This window comes from Dicentrarchus labrax, unplaced genomic scaffold (assembly GCF_905237075.1).
Source record: "Dicentrarchus labrax unplaced genomic scaffold, dlabrax2021, whole genome shotgun sequence".
Classification (NCBI taxonomy): domain Eukaryota; kingdom Metazoa; phylum Chordata; class Actinopteri; family Moronidae; genus Dicentrarchus; species Dicentrarchus labrax.
The window spans coordinates 15,440,475-15,463,610 of record NW_026136723.1 but is presented as its reverse complement, the minus strand read 5'-3'; the positions used below and the strand labels follow the sequence as shown (position 1 = coordinate 15,463,610).

Here is a 23,136-nt window from a genome sequence, read left to right as displayed (position 1 = left end):
GACATCTGCCTCACTTTCCTGTTAGTGTTTAAGAACCCTGCTATGAACAGGAGAATTTCTTCTTGAAGGCCTTTTTTTTCAGCAAGTATGTCATAGGAAAAACAACAGGTGTTGCTAATAACATAAATGATGTTGCCGTTCTATTCGAGTACCCTTGTAACCATTACAGTGTGACGGTGAGCCAGCAAGCACAATACCAGGACCCTGAAACTGAGGCAGCTAAATGGAATTCAACCATTATTAGTTTTATTATTTACACCTGCAGTAACATCCAGCAGTCCAAATGTTTTCCTACCACACAGTGAACTTGTGGAGAGAAGTGTTTCTACAGTCAATGTAACAAAACAACATTAAGTGTCGTAGTAACCTTTGCTTGTGCACTTCACCACTGCATTAGTTATTCTTTATTACAGGAGTAAACATTGTGTGTAACTGATGATCCACTGGTACAGGATAAATGAGATCAGGCTGGTTGTATAAGATCGCCCTCTAGCTGTGGATATTGAGAACGACTGTGAAGATATTTAATTCCCGATGTGTAACTCACACTCTTGTCTGTCTGCAGCACTGTCGACAAAACCTGCAATATCAGTGGAAGAACTGCTTTTTATAAAGTAAAAGTAGCAAAACAACAATGTAAAAATAATGAATTATAAGTAAAGGTCCTGCATCCAATATCTTATCTGAGTTAAAAGTACAGACTGGACCCTTTTAATGTTGTATAGGCTATATTATAAGATCATTACTTATTATTTTACAATTAAAACTGCAAACCCCCAATCTAATAAAGCCATTCTGTCTATAATTGAGTCCTAAAAACGTTTTTAGTTTTCTTACAAAAAGTGAAAGAATTCTAGTAGTGCAGTGAAAATATTTAAATATTAAAAAAATAAAAATAAAATAAAAAAATGTCTAGTGTCCTTTAAGTTTTTATTTCCTTGCAAAAGTGAGAAAAAATCTGTTGTTATTATTGGAGTATTTCATCCTGAATTTTCTAAAATAGAAATGTGTTTTCATAATTCTACTGCCCCATCCTGCCTGATAACAGACGTTATCAAGTTCATTTTAATTAAAACAATACTGTGTAGAAAAGGTTTTAGGACTCAATTTTAAACAGAAATGTGTATTACTCTGAGATTTGTTTGCAGCCCAGCACTGTAAAGTAGTTCAATTTAGCCATCTCTTAAACAAACTACTACATAAGTGTTGCTCACACATTAATGCATCAGAAATAATAATCCTATATGTCATAATGAGTTTGTTACTTTACGTAAAGTACGCTGATAATACGTCTATACTTAAATGCACGAGTTTATTTATAGGAGAGTATTTTTATAATATTAAATTGATATTTTTATTTCAGTAAACAAATAGATCTTCCACTATTACTACATAGGCCTAAACAGATTTCATAATGCAGGTGTGGAAATAGGTCCAGGTGGTTTTTATGTGCCTGTGTGTGTGTGTGTCTGCAGATTGAAGCCCTAATGTGACAGCGTTGCACATCTCTAATGCAGAGAAACTCTTGGATCCTGTATCTGGCGTCCACAGATACGAGTGTTTCCTTCCTTTAATCAGAACCGCGGGTTCGTGTCAGGTCACCTCTGGGTGCCGGTACACCGGCGACCGGCCCGCTGAATGAGGACAGAAAGGGACCCTTTTGTTGCTGGGTTTTTTCTAACCCTCCATAAAATCTCCGCAAGACCCCCACAATCAAAACAAATCGACCACGCGTGCTTTTCCCGCAGCGATGACGTCACGTGAACCCTCCCCTTTCCCCGCAAGTAAACAGAAAACATTGAGGCAAAACGTCCGTGTCAGTCGCCGTACGTGCGTTTGGTTGTGCGAGAGATGAAAGCGGACGTTAATTCGGTGTTTCTCGTCTGTTTCTAGCAAACTTGGGATATATTTTTTTTTTTTGGGGGGGGGCAGCTGACTCGCGCTGGAGCGATGAAGGGAGAGGCGGAAGTGAAGTCACTTGACAGACCGTCCATGTTATTATTGTTATTTTGGTAGCCCTGCGATGAGACGGGCTGGGGAGCCGTTGGTCTCCGAGACAACGACCGTTAACGCTACCGCAGGCCGCCGCGCACCGACGCCACCCCTCACCACCACCTCACTGACCCGGACACAGGAGCCTCGCTGACGGCTGGGGGTGGTGGTGGCGGCGGCGGTGGTGGTGGTGTGGAGGGGAAGGGGAGGGTGTGAGGACCCAGCTCCAGCTCGGCTCCCTATACACACTCCGGGCCGACCAAAAATAAAACGGCGACAAAAACAATAACGGCTTTCGTTAAGCGACTGGTTGTCTGTGCGGCTTTGTGAGCAGGGACGTGCCGCCGCAGACATGAACGGTATCACCAAGGGCCGGTTCGAGGTATGACAGAGGGAGTGGACCACCAACGGTTAAACTGTTTGTTTCTAGTAGACGTGGGAGTCGTGGGCTTGTATAAGCAAATGTGTGTGTGTGTGTGTGTGTGTGTGTGTGTGTGTGTGTGTGTGTGTGTGTGTGTGGTCGACCGTGCTCCTCATTTTACATGCAGTCGGGAGCCGAGGCGTTTTGTTGGTCAAGGGTAATCCGAAATCCTGTTATTGTCCTGCTGCACCAGTAGACAGCGACAACATGGAGCTCAGGACTGCGGGACAGGAGGGCTGTGGCTGAGGATAGTCAATATATCAGGGCCGAGGCTGGCTGGCACTGTCGCCTGAGGTTACAGGCTTTTCAGGAGAGGGAGGGTGGGTGGCTGGGTGGGTGTGTGTAGGGGGGTGCTGGGGCTGCAGATGGAGAGTAATGTTGTAAATACAAGCAGTGTAGCAGCATTCAATTAGTCATCACTCGGGTTTTTGGCATCGTACCTGTGTGAATGACAGTTGCTACAGGAGGGTTTGGGGTGGCTTTTCTGGGAGTCACTGGCACACTGCAAGATGGTTTTGTGTCCAAGAATCAGTAATGACATAGGATATAACAGGAGTGCTGGGAATTATCATGTTTCCTCCCACAAGCTCCATGTTTTCATGTTAATTCTTGCAGGAAAAGTGGTAGACGCATACACCCAGACACACACACACACTCACACCCTTTGGTATTTGTTAAAGCTCAGTGCTCAGGTGCAGTGGTGGTATCCAGGTCTTTTACTTAAGTAAAAGTAGCAGTTCATTACATGTAACAGTACAGAAGTGTTAGCTGCAATATATACTGAAAGTAAAGTAAAAATGCAGATTAATTGAATTTTACTACATTATATCCTGTTGGGTAGTTTAATCTATAACAATACATAAAAGCCTACTTTAAAATATGATAATCTGTATTTAAAACATTAATTTTCAAAAGTAACTTAGTGAAAATTACAACATTTGCCATTGAAATGTTGTGGAGTAAAGAAAATATAAAATGCAAACACACACATAAAGTACCTTAAAACTGTACTTGAGTGTAGTAATTGGGTAAATGCACTCAGTTACTTTCCACCACTGCTCCACTGCATGCAGCTTTACAGATTGCTTTGACGTGCAATCAAGTTCACAAACGACTGATTCATGTTTCATACCTGTGGTATAATAATTATCAGGTTTTTGCTGTGTCAACGTCTTCTTTGTAATTGTGTACAAATCAGTTCCCGTCCAACTCACCCCCAAAGCTGTGAGTCTTGTTTGTCTGAAATATCATTCGCACATCGCTGAGATTCTTTAGGGTTTGACTTGATGGTACTTGACTTTCCCCCGTCAGGTGTTCGGCTGCCGTAAGCTTGTCAGTAGTTTGAACATATGTGTCTACGTGTGAGTGAGTGAGAACAGAAGGTGGTGGTAGTGGTGCTGATGTGTGTTGCCATATCAGTGGATTTCTCAACAGAGCTGTAAGCCTCTTAGAAGCAGATGAGAACCAGTGTATGGTGGGAAACAAGCTGGTGTGTGTCAGAGAGAGAGAGAGAGAGAGAGAGAGAGACTGAAGTTTAGTGGGTAATAGAGTAGGACTTGGGAGGCTAATAGCCTAACACCTGGCACAAGCCCCTTGTAGTTGTTGCACTGCAGGCCAGAAATTGAACACATAATATGACCCAGATCTAATTTCCTCATAGTTGCTTTACTGTGGCAAGGAACTTCTAATCCTGACTCATGCAAGTTCAGACGCTAGTCTTGCACAGCCACCCTGTTGTACACTGTCTAGGAAAAGAGTATGACTGCAGAGAGGAACTCCCTGCTTGGGAATGCTGCTCTGCTGGCACAGGGAACGAGGGCACCAGAATGCTGAGGTGATGACTTTAATGAAGCATGCATACCAAAGATGGCTTTGAACCTTGCTGTCATAATGCCATACCTGGCAATAATGGCAGAGATTACACATTCAGTACTGTGCTCATGCCATTCCACCTGGAAACTTCTTCCACTTACTTAGGGAGGGGAAGTGAGGAAAAGACTGCATGTAGGCTGTATGCCAACTGCTTGTTCTTCATCTTCTGATTAATGGTTTGGTCTATAAATAATAGTGCAAAATGTCCATCACAAGTTCAAGGTAACTCTATCGAATTGCTTGTTTTGTATGACCAGCTGTCCAAACCCCAAGTATATATTTAGAAGTCATTTTTTAAGCTATTTTGTGGCTCCAGCTTCACAAATCTTATTCTACATTAAACTAAATATCTTTGTACACAAGATATTTGATATCACTTTGGATTCTAAGAAATTATACTAGTAATGTTTCACAGTTTTATGATGTTATTGATATTATTTATAGGCCAAATAATCAGTCAGTCGAGAAAATAATCAGCAAATTAATCATTAATGTAAATAAGCATTAGCAGCACCCCTAAATTACTTAAAAGAGAATATGAGAAGGCTTGAAACAGCAAATATTTAGTATTTTTCCCTGATAAATGACTTAATGATTTCTATAAGATTGCATTCCTTTTGATCGACTCATTGATTAATTGTTTCAGCAGTAAACTGAAATATCTGAATTTTAAGTACTTTTAATGGATAGAAAGTCCGGATATTACTATAATTGATGTGACTACACAGTAAAAGTTATGTTTTGGTTTTAAAGTTCAAACGACACCATGAAAATATTGTTTTGTTTGCATTTTATGTCCTTTGCCATAAACCCTGTCAGATTTTGTCTAGATTGTGTGTAACTGTGAAGGAGAGGTCAAAAGTGAATGATGTGTTGCAGAGGTGGTTTGGAATTAAGTCTAAATTTAGTCCTAAATCCTAAGCCACCTCTGGGTTTAGAGAGACACTGAGTTAATATACTGTAGTCTGTTGTTGACAGGTCAAGTTCTTTATGTAAAGTATTGTACAATTCAAGTCCATTTACTCCCAGTTTAGTCAATTGACACAGCTTCTAAATAAAACTCAAACTGAGAGTCACATGATGATGATTAACGCTTTATTTGGAGATTTTTTAGAACCATGTCACAGGTGGTTGGACTCAACCCTCATGAGTAGATTGTGTTATTCAGTGCAGTGCTATGTGGGAGCCAATGATGGAACAGGTTTCTATCTATATACTGGAGCTATTATTGGATAACTAATAGGTTCAGATGTTAAAATTCAAACCAGCCTAGTTAATCTTCGCTGGACCTTGACTGGACCAACTCCCTCTCTTTTGTCTGTTTGATCCCACTTCCTTGCAAATGGTCTTTACTTCCCCACCTCCCTCCCTCTCACTCCTCTCCTCTCACTCTCTGATTTTCAGTATTAACATTTTGTACATAGTCTTCCTGTAGTCCTAGACTGTAGCACCATTTCTTTGTCTGCCTCTGTCTCTTACTTCCTCCTGCTCCCCCCTTCCTCCCTTTTGCTCCCATCTTCCTTCTCCTTTATTGCTTTCTCTTTCGAGGAGCTTGTATCTGTCATGGAGCTCGCTGGAGCCAAGACGTTTTCAGCATCAACCTTTGCTCCCCCTGTGCCTCTCCTCGCTCCCCTTTGTGTTTTCTCATTCCGGTGTTTGAGTTTGCGTGTGACACAGCGGGGAGTCCCTCTCATTAGATACAGTTTCGGAGTCTTTGAGGATACAAGTGTACCAATGGCGGTATGCGTCTGCAGAGGCACTGCGAATGTGGGTGTTTGTCGTAATTTAAATTCATGGCTGAATACAGCCCACCTGATCTAGAATGTTCTGCCTCTGTTTCTCACACAGAGAGGTCTGACTTGAATCACCTGTGAGTGTGTGTGTGTGTGTGTGACTGTGTGTGTGTGTGTGTGTGTGTGTGTGTGTGTGTGTGTGTGTCCCACTCAGCAGATGGCCAGACATCCAGCGAGTAGACTAATTGAGATAAGCATGCCAACAAGCTGACCAGGCTAACAGAATTATAAGCTTGTAAGGAGGGGACGTGGAAAGCCAAATGTAGCTCTGACTTGTTTATTAGCATAGCTCAAGGAAGTAATAGCTTTTTTTCCCCTCACGAGTAACCGGGAAGAGAATGCAAGGATCTATTTTTAATTAAAGTATAGTTTCACATTACTTTCCAGTCTGTCACAAACATACGCTCACATGCTCATATGTACGCTGAAAGTGTTCGAGGTAATTGTTCCTCTTGTCCAAGTGACGGAGGGCAAAATTCACAGTCCTATTTCAAGTCCAGCTGAACTCGTATTATTTTATACACAGAAGGAGCTTTGTGGATTTTGTCCCCCCTCCCTTACATTAATATTGGTTTAAGAAGTGAATTTCAGCAGGCATGGACAGGAGGAACCACTAAAGGGACCAACCGGGCCTTTATTGTACATATAGGAATATTAGGATTATTTTAAAACGTACTTGAAAAATGTTAACTTATCCTTTAAACACATTTTGAGTTGGCAAAACAAAACAAAATTGTCCCCAAGCCTGTTGTTGTGATGCTCTAATGATGCTCTGTGTTTCTCTATGTTTTGATCTCTGTTGCCACTGTAACAGCTTGTGTCTGGTTTGTCTCATTGCTCTTGACCACCTCAAACACACACACACACACACACACACACAAACACACACACACACACACACACCGATTGTTATTGTTTATGTTTTGTCTCGGCAGGTGTTCTCAAACAGCGATGAAGCCCCCATTAACAAGAAGCTCCCCAAAGAGCTTCTTCTTAGGTAAGATTAATAATACAGAACCTCCCCCTTCCACACCCACACCCCACACACACACACACACACACACACACACACACACACAATACAACACAACATACCCTGGGACAAGGGCTTAGGTCAGGGTTACTCATTAGCTGAAGAAGCCTTGAACAGAAATTATGTTGGAGTGTGTATGTGTGTGTCTTTGTCAGTGTATGTTTGTTTTGTCACTAGTTGTGTGTGTGCTGTGTAAGTGTCTGTGTGTGTGTTTTATATGATGTATGTTGGTCACCGGTCTGAAGTGAGGTTCTGTTAACTGTGTGACCTACAGACCAACATTTTGTCCCACATGACCCATAAATCTGACATCACACACATAGTTGCACGTGTTTGTCCTCCACATTTATTTCTATGTGGATTTTTGTGTGTATGAATGTTTGAATGGGACACACCTGCATGTAACTCTGCAGATACATGATGGGAACCGTTTATATCTGCATGTGTGTCTGTGTGTGAAAAGGTCCCTGGGCCTATGCAAACTGTATGTCTGTGTGTGTGTATGTGTGTGTGTGTGTGCGTGTGTGTGTGTGCTATAAATAGCTTATCTTAGCTGGTGGGGAATTCCGCAGTGCTGTGTTCTTCTGCTGCTCCAGCTGTGCTCCACAGAGACGACCAGTACAACCATTACCGCCAGCACTACTTCCATTGGTGGACAGAAAAGCATGTATTCACATTCAGTTGCTAGCTACAACACATGACCTACTGTCACATGTGTCATGTCGAAACACTTACACAACATCAGCTGTGAGGAAGAGTCATTGTTATGGCACTAAATCTTGTTTTTAGACCATGGAAAGTAGATTGATTGGAGTCTCTTTCATTTTGTGTTTATCATTGTTAGGCCCTGTCACCATGGTACACAGTAAGGGACATTATATTGTCCCAGATGCATTTGTATAGTCATAGTGCATCTGTGTGTGGAAACAATAACTCAGAATGAACATACAGAAAATGAGTTCAGACCACTTTTATAATTAGCTGTTATTTAGTAGTATATGTAGTATAGAGTAAATTGAAGGTTTATTATAGCAAAGCTGCTAATTTGCATCCGCAGTCCCTAATAAAATAAATAGAAAAAATACAAATAGGTTGCAGGTGAATCTATGGGGTCATGAGATAATTAATGGGAGAGAAAAGTTTTATTATTTATTAATTTTGATTCTTTCTTTTACCTCTTAAGGCATTAACAATTATTTAAAAGAAATAAAGCTATAATTAAACAATAAATAAATCATTTTTATTATCAATTAATCTTGTTGGGAAAAAACCAGTGAAAAGTGCCCACTATACATTTGTTTCTTTTTTACTTGACCAACAGTCCAAAACCTAAATTATATATTTTATAATTAGATGCTGAGATACAACAAAGAATTCTCACATTTGAAAGCTGGAACCAGTGATTGTTTGGCACTTTTGCTTGAAACACGACTTAAATAATTAGTAGATTATCAAAATAGCTGCTGATTAAGTTCCTGTGGGTCAACTAATTGATTAACGGACTAGCTGCTGCGGCTCTAAAATGATCTGAGAGGTAAACTCATACTCGTATATGGACATAGAGACGGGTGATACATTAAAGGAAACACCTGGATGAATGAGTGGACAAACACGACAAATGCAGATGCTTTCATACAGGACAGGATGAGAATCAAAAGGATGTGAATCAATTGAAGATTTATAGGAGAGTAGATAGAGTTCAAGAGACAGGGAGGTTTGTGTTGGGGTTTCCTCTTAATTGTCACCCATCTGTGACCTGGAATAATTAGTAATCTTTGCTAATTAATCTGTTATTGTGATTAAGTAGTGTTCTCATTAGCATTACTGTTTATGTTTAATGTATCACTTTGAGCGAGCCCGGGCCCTTGACTTGTTTTTGCGTCCGTCTGCCTTTCAGGTGGTGCATTGTAAACAGCTGTTATCTAGGCCAATGCAGCATGAATAAAAACCCGTGAAAAAACTGTACTGCGTTACAGAAGAACCTGACAGACGAGCCTCGGAGAGAGTCCAGAGTGGTTCAGGGTCTTCTTACCCAGAACAGAAGCACTGACTCAGCACCTTCCCTACCACCACCCAAATTCATGTCTAACCGGAGTTACTATGGCAACCGGTCCTAGACTCATGGTGAAGGCTTGACTCTCTCTTATCTAGCCATGCTTGAAGGGCCAGGTGTACATTTTGTCAACAAATGGGACTATGCTCCATTAAAGTCCCATTATGTTCCATGTCAGAAAAACATAGTCATACCCAGGCTGGGATTTGATGGAGCAATCAAAGGCTGCTAACATGTTTTCTGTGTTCAGAAGCAGCATTCGGACCTTCTTGTGTGAAGTAAAGCAAAAAAACATTCTCAATTTGGCTCTGTTATATCACCTCCTCCCCTTTCTGTTGTCTTTTTAGCTACAGTATTCAACAGTGTGTCTTCATCTAAAACATCAGGGCTCTTCTCAACTATTATGCTTTCATTATCAAGTGCAAATGTCAAACAGGACTTCCCTGTGAGTGATTACCAAGAATTCTTCTGTGGTTGGTAAAAGGCCCCTCACGCATAATGGAAAGTCAGATTGTGTTTGATTAAAACAGACAGTCAATCAATGATCAGCGTCACAGCCATTAACCAGTTATTAGAAAGGGAAATCGATGAATGCCTGCTTGATTGGTCAACTTCTCTGGTGCCCTGCAATCACTCCAAGGACGGTGTGTGTGTGAGTGTCCGTGTGTTCGATGTGTGTGGGGGTCTTTGCATTGCTTTGTCGATTGTATGCATGTACGCACCGACCCAAGACTCTGGTATACACTGGTATAGATTATACAGACATGTCCCGACATGCCCTGGCTCAACACACATCTAAACACACAGCCTTTGTCTGCGTCTATATGAAGGAAACAATGGCCAGCTCCTGTTTCCTAGGGTTAAAAGGACATTCAGACCCCAGCTGCACTCAAAGCTTTGGCACCATGACAATTCTCTGAATACCTTAAATGTTCTATAGATGGGTCCTTTAAGGCACTTCTATCAGCACTAACAGGCCATTAATTCATACAAGCTATACGTGTTTGGTTTCATGGACATGTGTCCTTCTGTATATGTATGTATAGTATGTTGGTCTGTCTGTCCTATGCTGTCTCTGGCCTTGCTTGTCTGAGTGCCAGAGATTACTCATTGGCAGATTAATGGATTGAGCTGACCCAGTAGCCTGCTGCATGCAGCCCTTTGTGGTTGACCGGCCCACAGCTCAAACACTGCCTATCTGTGGGGCTACCGACCAAACACAGGGGATTGTTCTTCTTTTCTACACAAAAAAAAAACATATGTTAAATCACACAGATTGAAAAACATAATCAAACAGCTAAGAGTGTCTTCTTGTCTCTCTTTCTAGAATATTCTCCTATCTAGATGTGGTTACACTCTGTAGGTGTGCCCAAGTGTCCAAGGTAAGCACTTCTCTCCTCTCCTACACCTACAAACCATCCACTGTGGTCTAATACACACCCTTTGTTTTTAAAAGAATGGATTGATGTCATTCTAAGCTTTGGTGTGGTTAAATTAAAACCGGTTTACCATTATTGAATTCTCTGGAAATGTCTATTACATACTGCCATCTGCTGGTTATGTGTAAGTGGACAACTGTTTAGTCACAGTGCACTGCAGCTGAAAGCCATTTATGAATGAGCTATCTGTGAATAATAACAAGGGCCTAGCATGTGAACTGTGGAGGCTGCTTCTATTACAACAGCCCCAATGTTTTTCTATGAGGAAAATCTCTGTGCCTGTGACGAAGCATAAAGTTTAGGTTTTATCTTTTATCTACGACATATGTAGTTGTCGTTGTTGTTTTTTATTTTAATGTAATTTATTTCTTGTCTGCTGAGCTATGTGCCTAAATTTCCATTATTATGATTGGTCAGCCGATTATTTTCTTGATTAAATGTGCAATATGTATTCAATACGTAAGACAATACAATATATAATATGTCATTTCTGCCGCGAGGTGGTTTCTCACATCAAAACAATAACGTTGGTCAGCTTTTCCCAGTTAGGATTCCTTCAGTGTTTGATTCCTTCAGCCGGATTACCGGCAGAGGTCTCCTCCTCTCCAAAGCATTATTAAAAACTGGTAAAAAAAAAAATGAAGATAATGAAGTAAGTTTCACCTTAAAAATGTGTGTTTCTCTGACAAAGTTCAGTTGACAAAGGAGTGCCCAGATGGCCTGTCAGCTGACCTGCTGCTGATGTTAGCTCAGCTTGTTTCTCTGGTAACTTAAGATGCAGACGTCCAATGTTGTAAAGCCTTCCTCCAGTTCCATATAAGATCTAAAAAGTGTATCGTAAAAGAAAATAAAAAATATGACGCCAGTGACGGGGGATTGGTGAAACACACCGTTACTGGAATAAAATTAAAGATTTCTCTGGATTTGAATGTTCTTGGAAACATTTGGGATAATATAAGCACACAACTCAACAAAATATATACATAGGGCTAGTGTTTTTTGACACTTTACTGCAGAAATGTTACATTATATAGCTTCTATCAATCATTTGTTTTGACTATAAAGTATCAGTGAAAAATACCCATTATAATTTCCTAGAGCCCAAGGTGATCTCATTAAATGTCCAACCAACAGTCCAAAACTCAAATATTTTCAGTTTACAATCATATAAAACAGAAAAATTAAGCAAATCCTCCCATTAAAGAGGCTGTAGGAAGTGAAAACAGCAGCTAGTGCACATGCTCAATGAACAAAGAAACAGAGAGTGGGCAGAGAGCGCACACACAGCTAAACCCACTGAATGCTGTACGGTAGAGGCTGACCCACTATGTTTATTCATTTCTCACGCATAATATGATAACAGAGTTCCCATTCACCTTCCCCCCACCTCTGTCTGACCCACATGCCTGTCTCTGTCCACAACCTGTCTGTCACCCTCTCAGGCGTGGAATGTCCTGGCCCTAGATGGCAGTAACTGGCAGAAGATTGACTTGTTCAACTTCCAGACAGACATAGAGGTGAGGGGGTGCATTTATGAGAGAGTAAAAGAGAATTGTAGAATGGACAGTATTTTTGTGTGTGCGTACTTGCCTATGTGCTGCATGTGTGTGCTTGTTGAGTAGCATTATCCAGCCCAAGGCTTAGTGCTGGGTCAGTAGGCTTTGGTGCCGACTGTGACGTCACAGCTGATCCTCTGTCTTGTGGCTCTGTCCATCTCTTTGTCCATCTCTTTGTCTTTCTCTCTGTCCTTGTGTCTCAGGGCCGGGTGGTGGAGAACATTTCCAAGCGTTGTGGAGGCTTCCTGAGGCAGCTGAGCCTCAGGGGCTGCCTGAGCGTGGGGGATGCTTCCATGAAGTGAGATCCTCTTGTGTCTCTGGCATTTACTGATATAATAAGTGTGGTTCTGCTTTGACTTTAACCAAAAGCCATTCTCTTGTTGGTTTGATTACATGCTGTTTAAGTAATTATGTTCACGTGTGATTAAAGTTTAAGCAGCTTGTGCCTCTTCAGTCCCGGGGGACTCTGTGCTAGAAACTCTTTTCCATTTAATCTCACTTTACTGTGTACACACACAAAAAACAAAAACAAAAGAAGAACAATGGTGGTGGAAGTTTTTACATGAAACTGTTGCAAATATTTACATGTGCAATTACATGGTTTTGCTTTGAAGATTTCTATCATCTCTATAAGCTACTGTTTTAAAGAAGTAGCAGCTGTTCTTTTGAGAGTTAGACTGTCATAGAAAAAAGAAACATACAGTAGCTGTACAACAACCTCCCAAGGGCCTGTAGATGACTCTGTTAATTGGCTCCTGAGCAGCCCCTAGTATCCTACTTCTTATTTATTCAATGAAGCGACTCTTGAGTAATTCCCCTTTTCCCTTTCTACTGTTCGACTGTTTCCCAGGACATTTGCTCAGAACTGCAGAAACATCGAAGTGTTGAACCTGAATGGCTGCACCAAGATCACAGACAGCACCTGTCTCAGCCTGAGCAAGTTTTGCTCCAAACTCAAACAGCTAGATCTCACCTCCTGTGTGTCCATCAGCAACCACTCCCTCAAGGCCCTCAGGTAGCACCCACACACTTGGTATTGCCCTGGCTACTTGAACCCAAACCCATGTAACACAACCCCTATTAATCCCTTGAAGAAAGCCAATCAATTCCTCCTCAAGCCTTCACACACACACACACAGTTTTTCTGTTCAGGTCTTAAGGAAATGTAAACATACAGAGCAGTAATATATCATAACATATCTTTGGTTCACATGTCCTGTGTGTTTTGTCTTTGTGTTTTTTAATGTAATGTGCATGCGCAGTGATGGCTGCAGAATGCTGGAGATGTTGAACCTGTCATGGTGTGACCAGATCACACGTGATGGCATTGAGGCTCTGGCTAGAGGCTGCAATGGTATACGAGCGCTATTCCTCAGAGGTTGCACACAGGTACAGCAAAGGCAGCGCGCGCACACACACACACACACACACACACACACACACACACACACACACACACACACACACACACACACACACAAACACAACCACACACACCCCAGGGCAAAAAATCTTTTTTCCTTCAGGGGACATTTTAAGCCTTCTTTCTTTCTTTTTAAACAGTGTTGAAAAATATTTTTTTTAAATACAATTCCAATTATCTCAACTTCTTACAGATTTTTACCATAAAATACCAAGATTTCTTAAAAGGAGTCAGGTTTTTATCTGCATATGTATCAAGACATTTTTGTGTTCACTGCTGCCAGAGGACACTGTCCACTATAGCACTGTAAACACGGTCATTTGTGGGTGAAGACATCTCACAGTATGCTTCAGCAGTGGAAAAATGGGAAAAACTACAAACAACTCATGACAGAAACCTATAAATCCCCAGATTATTAAAAACAAAACCTAAAACCATAATATACTGCACACTGTTTTTTTGAACATTACTTACTGAAGAGAAATGTGCTCTTTTTCCTACTTGCTGTTCTCAATGCAGTACAATTTCCATCCCTTGGAATAATTTTTGTTTCACTTGTATTTTAATCTCATTGGTTGTTTTTTGTTGATGTAGTGGTTTTGTGTCTGGTTGGCATTTTCTTTTTCTGCTGCCTCTGTAGAGCCAATATTTTCTTCGGGCTCTGCTCATTTGTTGTTTTATTTAACCAACGTCTAGTCTATTTGTCTCGCCTGGAAAAAATACAATGAAATCCCCATGAATCATCTTTTGGGGCTCAAAGGGGACAGCAGTCTCACATGAACTGATTTAACTCATTGGAAAAACAGGGGTGAAATTGAGCAAAGATTTCTCCCACTCACTCGGGGGCATTCACAAGCTGCTGTTGACTGTTAGCAGATACATCAACACATATACACACAGTCACATACATAAATTATTGATCTATGTGTTTGACTAACGATATGCTGCATTTTCTGTTGTAACCCAGCTGGACGATGGTGCATTGAAACACCTTCAGAAACACTGCCCAGAACTCACCACCATCAATATGCAGTCTTGCACAGTAAGACAAACAGTTTGTTGTGGGACGTGGGGAGGGGGAGACTGATAATAATGCATGAGGGATGAGTCTGTGTGCCTCTGTGTTTTTGTAATTTGTCTTGTGTGTTTGTTGCCTCCAGCAAATAACAGATGAAGGCCTGGTCAGTCTGTGCCGAGGATGCCACAAGCTACAGATCCTTTGTGTGTCTGGCTGCAGTAACATCACTGATGCCTCCCTCACTGCAATGGGACTCAACTGTCCCCGACTCAAGTGAGAAACACACACACACATATAAGGCCAGAAGGACATCAATAGCTTCCTTCAGTATACACAAAATATCCTTCTAAAGCAGTGTGATTAACTATCATTTGCAAAAATTGTCTAGAATCTTTGTAGAATCATTTGTGGTCCCTTTTTAATCAGTGCTGTCATTCCACACACTTAAAAGTTGTGAAAGACAGGTGCACCAGAGTAATCACACAAAAAAAGGAAAGGACCCACACACTGTCTAAAGCTTGGAAATAAAGGATTGAACCCATTCATAACCAGTTGCTGGCTCTGCGTAGCCTTTACAACTTACACACGTTTGTTCTCAGGATCCTTGAAGCTGCACGATGCTCCCATGTTACGGACGCTGGGTTCACTGTACTGGCGAGGGTGAGATTCATTTAGCTCTCTTTGTTCCGTTATCTCTTCTGTGAACCATTTGTTGGCTAGACCGTCCATTTCCCCATTTTCGAGATTCATCGAACGATTTCTGTTTTTCCTCACAGAATTGTCATGAGCTTGAAAAAATGGACTTAGAAGAATGTATTTTGGTAAGACAATTTGTGATGTGTGTGATTTATTCTAGACATCATGCTCATGGTATTTATTTATGCTTTGATGCATTTGTCCAGGTAAAGATTAGACTGTAGGAAAAAGACAGTTGTGATTGTATGCCTGGCAGGTTATGTTTTCTGCCGAGAGAGAGAGAGCACTCCGATTACCTCAGTATTTAAATTGATTTTGACAGAAAGCAGAGAGGGAGACAGAAAGTGACATAAGAAAAAAAGAGTTTTAGTGGGACGGGAACATGCAGCGCATACTTAAGACTCTCAACTGTCTGTAGACATGTGAAAAAAGTACGTTAATCAAGCTTGTCCTCTCAACAGGTGACAGATAACACCCTGGTTCAGCTGTCCATCCACTGCCCTCGCCTGCAAGCACTGGTAAACATTTAGGCCTACAGTTCTGATTTTGTGCCAGGTTCTTCCTCAACCTGTCTGCTTGCGTATGGAGCTTTAATCCATCTATCTGTTTGTCTTCAACCCTGTCTGCTGTACCCTGGACAGTCCCTGTCCCACTGCGAGCTGATCACAGATGATGGCATCAGAGCTCTGAGCAGCAGTACCTGTGGCCAAGAGCGCCTCACTGTGGTGGAGCTTGACAACTGCCCCCTCATCACTGACGTGACCCTGGAGCACCTCAAGAGCTGCCATCGTCTGGAGCGCATTGAGCTCTATGACTGCCAGCAAGTCACCAGAGCTGGCATCAAACGCATCCGGGTCAGTGGAAATAACGGGGAACTGAAAGCTGTTCTAATCACATCGAATCGGCTCTCGTTGGGGATTGGTTCACTTGTTAAAAACACTTCTCTGCTCAGTTCTTCTCTACATTATTTTATCTAAAAATCATATACTGTAGTTTAAACTTGAATTAAAGAAATAGTTGAGCATTTTTTAAGTTACACGTATTATCTTTCTTGTCAAGAGTTAGATGAGATAATTGATACCACTCTCATATACATGTGTTAAATATAAGGCTATGGTCAGCAGCTGGTTAGCTTAGCATAAAGACAAGAAAAAGGGGGAAACAGCTAGCATAGCTCTGTCCAAAGGTTAAAAGAATCTGCCTAACAGCACCTCTAAAGCTCGCTAATAAACGTGTCACAATGTGTTTGTTCAATACGTAAAAACTGAAGTGTAAAAACAGCAATACGGTATTTTACTGGGGATCAGGTGCCTCACTATTTTGGAACAGTAACTAATCAGCGGTGACTCCAGGAAATGAATGTCTATGACTGCTTCCAGTCTTTGTGCTAAGCTAAACTAATCGGCTGTTCATACACTTTTTTCTGTGTCTTCGTGTCTTTTTACTCTGTTGTATTAACACACCTCTTCCCTACACAGGCCCACCTTCCAGAGATCAAAGTCCACGCCTACTTTGCCCCAGTGACACCCCCTCCCTCTGTACATGGAGGTGGCCAGCGTCTGTGCCGCTGCTGCATCATCCTCTGACAGTGGAGGGCCAGGGGGGGCCACCTCTGTCTACAGGTCCTGCTGCTCTGACATGGGCTGAAAATGGGTCGGGGGGGGGACTAGGGTAGGTGTAGGGGAGAGGAGGGGCTGGACCCACTCACTGCTCCTGATCAATGATCAATACATAGACTGATCACCACTGATCCCTGATCAGTTGAACCCCGCCCTTCCTCTCCTCTTACTCACCGATCAGCAGTGCAGAAGCCCCGGGTTTGGGGCGTGGAGGGGTGGGTGGAAAGAACATGGCTGGATGGACTTTTTCTCTCTCTGTCTCATTCTCTTTCTCACTGTAAAGGCAAAAACAGGTTCTCCACTCCTCTCTGCTCCTCACACCCCTGACTCTCCACCTGTGGGCGTGGAGGACTGCATCTGCACAGCTGGAGATGGGGGAGGGAGTCTGAACAGTGGAACAACAATGCATCATGTTCAAACAAAAAAAAAAAAAAAGAAAGATGATATTGTCATCTTGGACAACAGTTCGCTCTCTGTGGAGTATCATCTCAACCAATCACATGACACCTCTATGTGACCATCCTGTGATTCATTCTGCTTTGACCAATAAACACGCAGCATGGAAGGAGAGGAGAGCTGGGTCGTGGGGGAAATGCAAATCTTCTGGATATAAACAGTGACGCTTTGGCACAGCCAGCTCAACTCTCTAGTGTGGAAGAGTTGAGACGAAAAAACAGGAAGTACAGAATGGGACATGTGACATATTTGTGCATCTGAGAAACTTTTGTTGAGATTTTGATTCTGTTCGTACAGAGAATGTTTTGCAAATGGAAAAAAAAGAATTACACTTTAGGCAAATCACTCAAACTTCGGGTAGGCCAACAAAAAATGGTTTTATTTTCTTCTTTTTTTTCCAGTGCTTATTGTAATTGTCCATGCCTGTCTATCCAGAGAGGGAGATATGTTTGTCATTCTTTTTTAAACAAAAAAGAAAAAAACTGTTACTGCTTGACAAAAAAAAGGACCTATGATTCAGACCCTCAGCGTCTAAAAGCGTGTTGACTGTGTATGCTGATAGGATGAGTGGCCTCTCCTGTGCACTACGTGGTTATGTTGGCTCGTAGGCCCTGATCCAATCCTGTCAGTAGCCCTGTGCACTAGCTCCTACTTGACCACTTAAGAATTTGTTTACATTCTGGATTAGGTTAGCACCACAGACAAACTTGTTTACATGAGTAGGTTTCCAGTCTCCCTACAATTCAGAGTGAGTTTAGTAACACTGAAACAAATGTGGTACACCCACTGTTTTCAATTGGACTGTGGAGTTCATTATTCAGATGTATTGCTGTGTGTATTTGGATATCAATCAGGGCTAACGGTGGTGCAACTTTGCTTCAAAATGAAATGAAAAGCTGCTTAAAGCTGCTTAAAGCTGAAATGACAGGTATAAGAAAGTGAGCAAAGGCACCTCAACTTTTTGACAATCACGTGAATTTATGTATTTGAAAGTTAATTTAGTGTAATTTTGTGTAATTGGCATTTACTGATGATGTAGGATATAATGAATTATCTGTAGGCAATATACACCCACTTAATGGCCCGAGCAGCAAATGAGGAATTATTTAGAATTAGTATTTGACACAAGTCTAGTATGATCTGTCAATCTAAAATATTTAATTGACCAGCAACAAATTCCCACTCGTGCAATCCTACAAATCGTATGTGACAACAGGAATAGAATATGCAGTGACTGCAAAGCCCCAGAACCAGCAATTTATTTCACTCTATACAGACACTCCTTCAGACCAACAGGATCTCAACATTATCTGTCTTGCCATGCAGAACGACACACGTATGGGACATGACATACTGAAAGCACTGAAAATACAACAAAACACAAGCAGTTTGCAATATTGCTCTAAACAAGAGACTGGGAAGTGCTGTGTAGTGCCAAGTGCTCAAAGACTGGGGAGATTGGCAGGACGATGGATAGGACTGAAACAAGGAAAGCAGACAGACAGACTGAAGAAAGACTCAGATGAACTCGGATACATAGCTGACTTGACTGGCTGTGATACTAATGCCCTCTCTTTGACAGCTGTTTTAACAGTTTTATGTTTAAGAAAATAAAGAAATAAATGAAAAAAATAAACAAATGAATAAATAAAAGTGACTAATAGTAAATGTGCTTTGTCTCTCTGGTGTGAGATTTTGTCTCCCAGTATCTAAAGCAGGGGTCTCAAACAGTTGGCCCCAGGGGTAATTTCTGGCCCTCAATCCCCGTCCCTTTGGCCTGAAACCGCTATTGTAAATATAATATAACTCACCCACAAATTCAATATTATTTTATACGTCTTTCATAGCAGTGTGAACTACCCCCTTCACATAAAATGATAATTAATTATCAAGCAAGGTGATGATGTAAAAGTGTATAGAAACTGCCGTTTGCAGTTTTTTGTTTAGTATGAAGTTACCAGTGGACGTTTTTCGGGAATACTGCGTTTCCTTGTAGTACCTAAACGTTAAAGTGGCCCTCCTATGACAGCAGTGGCGCCAATACAATTTGAGTTTGAGACTCCTGATCTAAAGAGTACTTTTTTAATAAACTGCGGCAAACTAAATACAGACCACACCGCAGCTAAAGCGCTAGATGTCACCCGAGAGCCGTGCAGACAGCAGACACACCCACATAAACAGCGCGGTGTGTCTGATACACAAGAAATAGAAATTATCTTCCCATAAGTAATGACAAAAAAAATAATTTTATTTACTTCTTGTGTACCTATTACCCTATTTATCCACAGTGCAGTTGATGATCTGATATTTTACATCAGGCATTATGCTGGCCAGCTGTGCGGTGCCCGAAGACCCATCGGCCTGATCGTTGATCGGTTGCGCCCCCTGTAAACTGCAGTCCCCGGCAGCAGCAGCGCAGCCTTTCAGCGCCTCCTCACAGGTTGAGCGGTAGCGGCGATTATTCTCGGCTTAAAGAGAAACCAGTTACCGCGGGACTGGAGCTGAGCCCTTATTGTGGGAGTTTGGTGCAACTTTACCGCTGAAGGACTCGACAGCTGGAAGCTCAGCAGACTTTCCAGCCTGTGGTCATGGAATAGAGAAGCGGAGAGCAACCGGGCGTTAGGCCTGCGGATCACTGACGTTAGCCAGCCGAGCTAACTGAGCTAGCTGATGAGAGGCGGTCTATCCTTGTTTGGGTCGCTGTGCTAACTAGCTAGGTGCTATTTTTTGTTAGCATAACAGACAGCCAGCCAGGATTGATAGGCTGTTTTGATGCGGATATATTGAAGGAACCTGCTGGTGTGCACTACTATTAGCTGAACTTTCTTGAAGTAGTAAGTTATAAGTTAAAGTTAACCTTCTGAGCTAATGTTGTAACGATATAGTGAGGGAGCTAGCGAGCAACGTCTTTGTCATACAAAGTTGAGCTTTTGATTTGGGCAGAAGGATGATTTGTGAGATAAATTAATTGTATTTTTTTATTACAAGGGATTGTATGTTGATGAACAAACATCCGATAGACGCAGTCCAGATCACACAGTCTCTCTGCCCCTCATCGGGACTACAAATAAAACCTTTTTCGGACCCCGTCGCACCGACCACTGTCTCTTGTCTTCGGCTGGCTTCAGTGGCTGGCCACACGGCACCGAGTGCCCAATGGAGGAACATGACAACATGGACTATTTTTACCAGCAGGTAGTGCAGAAAGACGTTACCCGCAGGTTGCAGGTCGGTCAGGACCTCATTGACTACCTGAACGACCCGCAGCGCTCCCCGGACGTGGAGCAGGACAAACCCCGGCTGGATAAGACTGTGGACGAGCTAACGGGATGGGTGAACGCCAGCAATTTCAAGGTGAGAGATCTTGGCCAGTCTTGTGAGTATCGCGGTGTCACTGCAACAGTCAACCCCCGTCGGTCGTTTCATAGGATTTAAATCTCCAGCACTTTAGCCAGTGAAATGGTGATGGGAATTTATTGTTATTGGCCAAGAAGTTGGATTCAGTGCACTTCAGCAGAGGCGATTTCAAACGAGTTGTCATCATGTAGTGGTATGAAGAGGACCATGTGATCTCCTGTAAATCAGAGCTCATAAAACTGGTAGATAGAAGATTCACGATTTTATTTTGCGTTTTCATACAGCACAAAACTGAAGGATGTGTTTCTTTTTTAACGTCCTGGTAGCCCATTCCTGGATCACAAGAGGCAGACATTTTTAAATGTCATCCCAGTCGGAGACAGAGTAGGAGGTTTGCAGGGCATTCCTGTGGTTTGTTGAAGTTTAGATCATTGTTTCAGCTGAGACTGTGTGTCTGTGTTGAGGGGACCCATTGTCAGCACTGTACTACATATTACTGGAGCACTGGGTGGGATGGAGGATGGGGGAGGGGTTAGGAGACTCATTGTTATGACCTATGTCTGCTCTCCATCGCTCTTACACACATATAGACCCACGCTCTCATTATCTCCTTTAGCCTTTTCACACATTTTCACTTCATACTCTGTGTGTTTGTGTGTGTGGCCTTTCCTGCACTCTTTGCCATATCACAAAAAACGCTGGAATGTGACATTTTTGCCAAGGTATCACATCGGTCCAGACGGCAAGTTAAAACAGTCTGAAATCTGTTTTCGAGGCGTGCTGAAATTGGACTCCTCTCACTCTTTTTGATGAACATCTGATTAACATTGTCTGCACTGATAAGCAGGAGTCAGCAAGACTGTAAGAGCGTGGAAATGGTGCTTTTCTTTCGTCCTTTCTTGGTCTCTCTTTCTAGTGGTTGAAAATGCTCATTTGACTCGGTTGTTATAATCTTTTAAAAACAACGTGGTCAACTAATTCCCATTTACTACGGAGAACTTGATAAACATTAGCCAATACCGCTATTTTAATTGGCTACACTTATTTCAAGCACCAATACAACAAGTATCTCACATTTGTTTTCTTTTAGAGACAAATGAAGACTTAAATCATTAGGTGCACATATTGGACAAAACAACAGTTAAGGATTTATAAATTTTCCTTCACATCCTCCAATTTCTAAATAATTACAGATTCTGCACTGTCCCATGATATTCTAGTTTTGCAAACCTCAAAACAAATTTATGGTGCCGATAGTGCTTTTAAATTGATTATAGATGGGAGAACTGTAGACATTTGCAGAAATAGGGGAAAAAGTGGAGGTGGAGTTTTTGTGGTTTTGTAGTTTTAGATCTAAAAGATCTTTCTTAATTTGAGAGAACCATTCTTTGTTTACTATGAATGTTTGCAGTTTAGACTAGAACATTAATCAAAGGTGATTTTTAAAAAAAATTTATTATGTTGTACGCTTCAGGCTTCTCTTCTTCGTCCACCTCCATGAATTTCATCCCAAGCTGCAACAAGCTAATGTGTCCCCTTTGTTCAGATTTGTTTTTTTCTGTGGATGACACATACAGTAACCTGAGCTCAGATCAGAGTCTGGCAGTGATGAGCGAGAGACCCCCCGAGGTCTTCACATAGCAGGCCTTTGGTGATTCTGATTGGCTCCCTGTCGGGCAAAAGGACAGAGGACTTAGCTGTAAGCAAGATGCTGAGTCAGCACACAGAGAAGGAAGAAAGGAGTGATGACGGGAGAGGTGGAAAATGAAAGAGGAGTTAAAGGGGGATTTGAGAGCTGGAGTGATAAATGGGGTATGGGTAGGGGAGCGGAAAACATAAGTCACGACTCATAAATACATTACATGTTCAGATAGGCCGACTGTTGCACCCAAGTTCCTCTTTTAGGAAGGGATAAAATGTTGTATTTCATCCGTCCCTTGTCTCTCCTCATCTCTCTGTTTCACTTATGTGACTTTGTCTGTGCCTTTTTTTGGCAATGAGTCAGTTTCACCCTCATCTTTCAATAGGTTGAAGAGCAGACTCACTTTATATGTTTTGCTCTTGCAAAATCACAGAGGGCTCAGTGCCTGAAGGCATTAATTTTGCATGATGCATTTATGGGCACAGTGCTGATTTTAAGATACAATAAGGAAACCGATCAAACCCAGTCTGCAGGTAGCATTTACCAGTTAAAAGTGTCCACTGCAGTATTAAATATTCTAATTTCTCTTTTGTTAGTCTGCAGTTATTGCAAATTCAACTCTTTGTGCAGGTGGTTAACAATGGAAACCTTCCAGTACGGAAAACTGATTGCAGCTTTTAAAATTTTTTTGCCTGCTTTATTAACCGTAGATTGGTGGTTAGGAGAAGAGCTCCAGGTGCTTATTGCAGTTTGATCAAATCTCAGT

At 41.8% G+C, this 23,136-nt stretch overlaps 2 protein-coding genes across 38 annotated transcripts in view; both read left to right on the top strand.

Annotated features, from left to right (window-relative positions):
* The first annotated feature begins 1,619 nt into the window (after positions 1-1,619).
* On the top strand, positions 1,620-19,043 carry fbxl2 (F-box and leucine-rich repeat protein 2). Its single transcript, XM_051390383.1, has 14 exons — positions 1,620-2,374; positions 7,014-7,075; positions 10,492-10,546; positions 12,046-12,120; positions 12,363-12,457; positions 13,010-13,174; positions 13,422-13,548; positions 14,550-14,624; positions 14,743-14,873; positions 15,200-15,260; positions 15,377-15,421; positions 15,758-15,814; positions 15,938-16,150; positions 16,775-19,043. Exons 1-14 carry the CDS (start codon positions 2,345-2,347, stop codon positions 16,880-16,882), a joined length of 1,299 nt encoding a protein of 432 aa, XP_051246343.1. The 5' UTR covers positions 1,620-2,344; the 3' UTR covers positions 16,883-19,043.
* A 711-nt stretch (positions 19,044-19,754) lies between these two features.
* clasp2 (cytoplasmic linker associated protein 2) overlaps positions 19,755-23,136 on the top strand; it is a 55,389-nt gene continuing 52,007 nt past the window's right edge. For all 37 annotated transcript variants that reach the window (XM_051390348.1, XM_051390346.1, XM_051390345.1 and 34 more), the window contains exon 1: positions 19,755-20,725. In XM_051390348.1, coding sequence (XP_051246308.1) covers positions 20,528-20,725 — 198 coding nt within the window. In that variant the 5' untranslated portion in view covers positions 19,755-20,527. The remainder of the gene's footprint in view (positions 20,726-23,136) is intronic.

What these genes read in the sequence shown, in the direction of transcription:
- fbxl2 (XM_051390383.1), top strand. Translation starts at nt 2,345, where the DNA reads ATGAACGGTATCACCAAGGGCCGGTTCGAG. An exon ending in ACTTCCAGACAGACATAGAG is followed by an intron (nt 12,121 to 12,362) that starts GTGAGGGGGTGC and finishes CTTGTGTCTCAG; the next exon opens with GGCCGGGTGGTGGAGAACAT. An exon ending in GCCCTCGCCTGCAAGCACTG is followed by an intron (nt 15,815 to 15,937) that starts GTAAACATTTAG and finishes TACCCTGGACAG; the next exon opens with TCCCTGTCCCACTGCGAGCT.